At 36.0% G+C, this 6,751-nt stretch overlaps 1 protein-coding gene across 1 annotated transcript; it reads left to right on the forward strand.

Moving 5' to 3' along the window:
• Nucleotides 1-1,174: 1,174 nt before the first annotated feature.
• Nucleotides 1,175-2,830, forward strand: LOC129112376 (tripartite motif-containing protein 16-like). Its single transcript, XM_054624453.1, has one exon. The coding sequence runs from the start codon at nucleotides 1,175-1,177 to the stop codon at nucleotides 2,828-2,830; it is 1,656 nt and encodes a 551-aa protein (XP_054480428.1).
• Nucleotides 2,831-6,751: the final 3,921 nt, after the last annotated feature.

Genomic DNA, 6,751 nt, shown 5'->3' on the forward strand with positions numbered 1-6,751 from the left:
GCTGCTTTATTCATTTTTTCCTGCATCCCCTGTGGTTCCCAACGCCGCAGCCCCAACGCACTACCCCGAATGTGACGACTGGCATTTCCGCCATAGCACCTGATTTCTTGGGAAAGCAGCCAAACACAACAAGCTACATTCATCACTGATCTTTGGTTCAAGGTCATTCTCACACCAGGTACACTTATGAACCTTTTGGTCAAGCATTGGGTTCCATTATCGCTCATTAAAGCATTTGAGTCTCTTATTAGAACTGTGCAGTCCCCAGATTCCACCCTCTCCAAGACCCAATCCACAGTATCCAAAGAACACTGGATCATGTGAGCTGCTGTTCAGGCAGCGAAAACACAAACAACAATCTGAGCCTTCATGTCCAAGACATGCAGTCACATAAAGTGGACCTTCTTGTTCATGTTTGACCTCTCCAAATAATTACTTCCGACCCTATTCAGGAGTTTGGTCGGTGAACTGGTCCTGTGTATAGAGGCGTGCACAACCATATCTAGCTGGTATCACTCAACTACTGTATTAGATATGACTCCTTTCTCACCGTTGTTTCTAATGAGAGGTTACACTTCAAATGACAGCTACAACTCAGTAGCAAAAGTAGCTAAGTCATTAAGCACTGTGTGTAAAGGGGCCCATACCCTATGTTTGTTTTTTGACTTTACACCTTCACAAAAACATCTTCATGAAAAACACACCCGCAGTTTCAATGTCCCTTATTCTCTTTGATAAAACTCACAACTTCAATAACAACGGAATATTTCCCCAATGTTTAATTGTGGGTTGAAAGGACGATGACACAGCACATTGTCATGTTGTCACAATGTTAACTCACAAAGGACACAATGAGGACAACACACACCCAGTATATGTCAAACCGCTCCTCTTCCTGGAATGAAGCAAAGCGTGTAAACCCTTCCCTCTTCGTGCTGATCTCAAACTTTGAGCTTTAGTATGCTGTGCAAATATTGCAAATTTCCCCCTCCGGGACCTAAAGGATTACTGTATCTGCAGAGCTTAGTTGGTGCAAATATTCAGCCCCTTCACTGTTCTGCAGTTTTAGTGGCAGGCTAAGTGTGTCCGGTTTAAGGAAGCAGCATAAAGTTCGGACTTGGGCACAACATTTGACGGTTTACGTGAAGCTGACAATAGCTATAAGGGAGGAACAATGGCGCAGACTGGAGTTCAGATGGACCAGGAAACAATTTGCTGTTCGGTCTGCCTGGATCTCCTGAAGGATCCGGTGACTATTTCCTGTGGACACAACTACTGCATGAACTGTATTAAAACCCACTGGGATAAAGAGGATGAGAAGCAAATCCACAGCTGTCCTCAGTGTAGGCAGAGCTTCACACCGAGGCCTGACCTGGTGAAAAACACCATGTTGGCAGATTTAGTGGAGCAACTGAAGAAGACTGAACTCCAAGCTGCTCCTGCTGATCTCTGCTATGCTGGACCTGAAGATGTGACCTGTGATGTCTGCACCGGGAGGAAACATAAATCCATCAAGTCCTGTCTACAATGTATGGCCTCTTACTGTGAGAAACACCTTCAGCCTCATTTTGAATCAGCTCCATTTAAGAAACACAAGCTGGTGGACCCCTCCAACAAGCTCCAGGAGAACATCTGCTCTCGTCATAATGAGGTGATGAAGATGTTCTGTCGTACTGATCAGCAGTGTATCTGTTATCTCTGCTTAATGGATGAACATAAAGGACACGACACAGTCTCAGCTGCAGCAGAAAGGACTGAGAAGCTGGAGCTGAGTCGACTAAACATCCAGCAGAGAATCCAGAACAGAGAGAAAGACGTGAAGCTGCTTCAACAGGAGGTGGAGGCTATCAACCGCTCTGCTGATAAAACAGTGCAGAACAGCGAGAAGATCTTCACCGAGCTGATCCGTCTCATGGAGAAAAGAAGCTCCGATGTGAAGCAGCAGGTCAGATCCCAGCAGAGAACTGAAGTGAGTCGAGTCAAAGAGCTTCAGGAGAAGATGGAGCAGGAGATCACTGAGCTGAAGAGGAACGACGCTGAGCTGCAGAAGCTCTCACACACAGAGGACCACAACCAGTTTCTACAGAATTTCTCCTCATCTACATGCCACAGTGGACCTTTATACTTACCCCCAACATACCCCTTGTGTCTGCGGCACTTTGATGGAGTGCATAAGGCTGTGTCAGAAGTCAGAGATAAACTACAGAACATTCTGAGTCAGAAATGGACAAACATCTCACTGACAGTGAGTAAAATGGATGGTTTACTGTCACAAGAGCCCAAAACCAGAGCTGAATTTTTAGAGTATTCATACAAAATCACACTTGATTCTAACACAGTAAGCACACGTCTGTCATTATCTAATGACAGACGTTACCAAAAAGTAACATTAACGGGAGAACTGAATTATCCTGATCACCCAGACAGATTCACTACATGTGGTCAGGTCCTGAGTAGAGAGAGTCTGACTGGTCGCTTTTACTGGGAGGTGAAGAAAGGTGAGGGTGGAGCTTATGTAGCAGTAGCATACAAAGACCATAACACTGTTAATGAGAACTTTGGAGATAGTGAAAAGTCATGGGCATTAGGTTTATTCAAACAACGTTATGAATTCATACATAACAAAGTCAAAACTCCCGTCTCAGGTCCTCAGTCCTCCAGAGTAGGAGTGTACCTGGATCACAGTGCAGGTGTTCTGTCCTTCTACAGCATCTCTGAAACCATGACTCTCCTCCACAGAGTCCAGACCACATTCACTCAGCCTCTCTACGCTGGACTTAGGCTTTTTGGTCCAATTGGAAACACTGCTGGGCTCTATAAGTTGAAGTAGGCAACGCTTGTCCAATATATAATGTGTGAACTAGAATTTTTGGATACAACTTTATTTTTAAGTGCTTGAGTTGTTGGCTCTTTGGTATCCTGTGTTTGCTTTGCCTTGGTGCCTGTGACTGCTAATGCTAACGACGCCATTTTTGTTAAGTTTGTGCAAAACAAAAAAATTACAGAGACCCTAAGGGGGCATTGGCAAAACACCCAAGTGCTCACGTTAGACTTTCTTCTGCCTAAGGGGTTAGTTTTTGGTGCACACCAGATAGTTTCCCATGCATTTTCTTGAATGTCCCCTTAGGAGCTCTGTATAACAAACATCATTCTTGAGAGATGAGGATTTTCCCAGGAATAAGGCTAGGAGATTGAGTTTCCACAACTGAAAAAACAACATTTAATACACTGGAAATATTTATGATTTTCATAGCATTGAAGTATCAATATCATACCTGATAAATACTTGATTAAAAGTCGTGGTTTTAAATATTCCATTTATATATTTGCAGTAAAGATACGAAAATGAAGTACTAGATTTTCAGAATATGGCAACATTGATGCCTTAATGTGCTTTGCTTTTATTGTTGTAGGTCTGACATATACTCATATATATATTTTGATGGTGAGATTACATATTACATAATTTAAATATACTACAGTTAAATTCTCATTTGTCAGGTTTATTAAGTGTAGTACTCAAACTTTGTATATGTTTAAAGGCAGTTGAGCTGAAGCTTAAATGACTATTTAAATTCTAATAATTATTGGTTCAGTGTCTAATATGACTTCCATTAAACTTTAATCTTCTTGCTCCCTGTCAGCTATCTGTAGATATGAAGTTCTCCACTAGAGGTCCTTCTTCACTTATGTATTCCACTATCAGCACTTAGGTGTGCTTTACTGACATTTACAACACACCTGTGAGCCAGACCTGCACCCAACATGAGTATGCGGATGAAACACTTATCATAAAGAGTAGGTTTAAATTTAAATAATCTTTGAATTTCTGATACATTTTCTTTTTTGATATTTTGAACTGTCAAGAAATACAAATGTCATCTGCTTCTGATGTAAAAGATAAGACGCAGTTTATTACATGTATTCCTTTTATTCAACCTTAATATTACTTTTGATGCATGATTTGATGTATTTAATTCATACTCTTTTCATTTATATTTCTTGTTATCCTTTGTTTGAGTTGGAATATTTGAATTTCTACGATGGTCTGACTGCTGTACTTGAGACTTGTTCATGCTTCTCATTAGAGTTTGACCTAGAAATCAACCATGTTGTAATGTAAGGTGTAAACTGTGTGGGTTTATGTAATAAAATCATAACTTGATGTATGAGAGAAAGTGGTTTATTTGTGTTTATTTTGACCCAAAAGTCATTTCTGTTGCGTGTTATCTATCTATCTATCTATCTATCTATCTATCTATCTATCTATCTATCTATCTATCTATCTATCTATCTATCTATCTATCTATCTATCTATCTATCTATCTATCTATCTATCTATCTATCTATCTATCTATCTATCTATCTATCTATCTATCTGCCTTTTTCTAAATTAGATTTAGGGATATTTATTTATAAATCTTTCTTTCTTCTTCTAACTATTCTATTTTCCCTCATCATTTGTTTTATATCTACATTTTTACTTTTACTAGACAAAAAAAAAAAAAAAAAAAAAAAAAAAAAAAAAAAAAAAAAAGGTTTTACTTCTGTGACTTTCTCTCAGTGCCAAACATTATGCTTTTATTGTGAAGTGTTTCCGGTCCGTCCCGGCTAACTCCCCGGCCTTCACAGTTCCGGGAGATGTTTTAATGTTTTAATGTTTTAATGTTTTAATGTTTGTTGTAGGTGAGATATTTCAACACTATTATATTTTATTATTGTGGTGCAACTCGGACGTGGAGGCTCGAAGCGTCGCTACGCGGCGTCAGGTCAGTGAAGTTGTTTTTAATGCATCGAAGGAGGCTAGCAGCTAGCTGAGAGGCTAGCTGTGACGTCACCGCACGGTGGAGAGGCGGGGCTCCGTGTGTGACTTTCAAAATAAAACCTCAAAGCTAAAAAAAATATATTTTAAATATATTTATATAAATAATATATATATATATAATATTATATATAATATAATATATAATATTATTTTATATAATTAAAAAAATAAAATAAAATATTTATAATATATTTATAATAAAATAATATATTTATATTAAATAATATTATTTTACATAAATGTGTATATATATAATATATTAAATAATACAATATTAAAATAATAATATATATATAATATACAATATTATTTTATATACATTTATATATATATTTATTACATTTATATACATTTATATATATATTTATTACATTTATATATATATATTTATGATATAATATATTATATATATAATATATATATATATAATATTTTATATATTATATATATATAATATATATAATATAATAATATATTATATATATATATATATATAATATATATAATAATATTATATATATAATATAATATATTATATATATAATAATATATATATAATATGTCATATATTATATAAATAATAATATATATAAAATATATAATAATATATTTCATATGTAATTATATATATATTATATATACAATAATATTTATAATATATTTAATATATATTACATTTTCTCATCATATATATTTGTCTACTTATTTAGCTCTTTTTTATTTGGCATTAAATAGGAAGCTTTGATAAATAGCTCCCTTCCTAATTAATTTATATAAATGTTTCCCTTTATGAATATAACACTGGCTGAATATATCTGTAGACATCGTCGACTAAGCAGTTTGTTGTATTTGATCACACGTGTAGGTCATATTAAGCTACAGAGGAAAATAATTCTAAATTGCTAGATAATTAATGGGATTCTGCATATTTCTTTCTGCATTTATTCCACGCCGTGCAGGGTTAACTACATATTACCCTTTGTCAACCTCCAGCTAAACATTTTAAATGGTATTTACATCAATATGTATTTTTTTTCCGGGGGGGCTCACAAAGGAAAGATGCTTTGCAATACACCTTATAACAGTGGTTCTCAACCTTTTTTCAGTGATGTACCCCCTGTGAAATACTTTTTTAGCCAAGTACCCCCTTATTTAAGCATTTTTGGTTGAAAAAAAGATGTAATACTAAGCGCTCTGCCATCAGTGTCTGATTTATTTGGATAAAAGCGTCTGCTAAATGACTGTAATGTAATGACTGTAATGTAATGTAATTTATTAAACTGTCAACACTGAAGATTGCATTGTTGCATTAAATTCAGTTTATGAACTTACACTTATATTTTATTGAATATTTATTAAATAACAATTTTTAAAGGATTTTTGAATGGATGCTAATTTTAAATATATTTAAAAAAATCTCACATACCCACTGGACTGCCTTCACACGTACCCCCATTTGAGAACCACTGCCTTATGTGCAAAATCATTGGTCTTATTTTTGCACATGAGGCTTTTATTTTGAAAAGCCTGTCCAGTCTCTGCTGCTGGAGCTCTGCAGGCTTGTCTCTGAGCATTGTTTTGAAAACAGAGCAGCTGAGCACTGCGGTGTTTTCTGCAGACTCCCTGGACTTCATCTCCTCTCACACTCTGGGGCTTCCTCGTCGTCTCTTCTCCTGGTGCTGATTTTTTTTATTTTTTATACATATATATATTTATATATATATATATTTTTCAATGCACAGCTCCAGAGATTTACACAGAAATATAATAATCACTAAATGACAGCCTCGCCTGCTGGGAGGACAGCTGTGTGTGTGTGTGTGTGTGTGTGTGTGTGTGTGTGTGTGGGTGATGCCCTTGACTTGGGGAGGATCATCATCATCATCATCATCATCATCATCTAATGCAACCAAAAGATGTGCCATT

The sequence above is a fragment of the Anoplopoma fimbria genome, chromosome 3, assembly GCF_027596085.1.
Source record: "Anoplopoma fimbria isolate UVic2021 breed Golden Eagle Sablefish chromosome 3, Afim_UVic_2022, whole genome shotgun sequence".
Lineage (NCBI taxonomy): Eukaryota > Metazoa > Chordata > Actinopteri > Perciformes > Anoplopomatidae > Anoplopoma > Anoplopoma fimbria.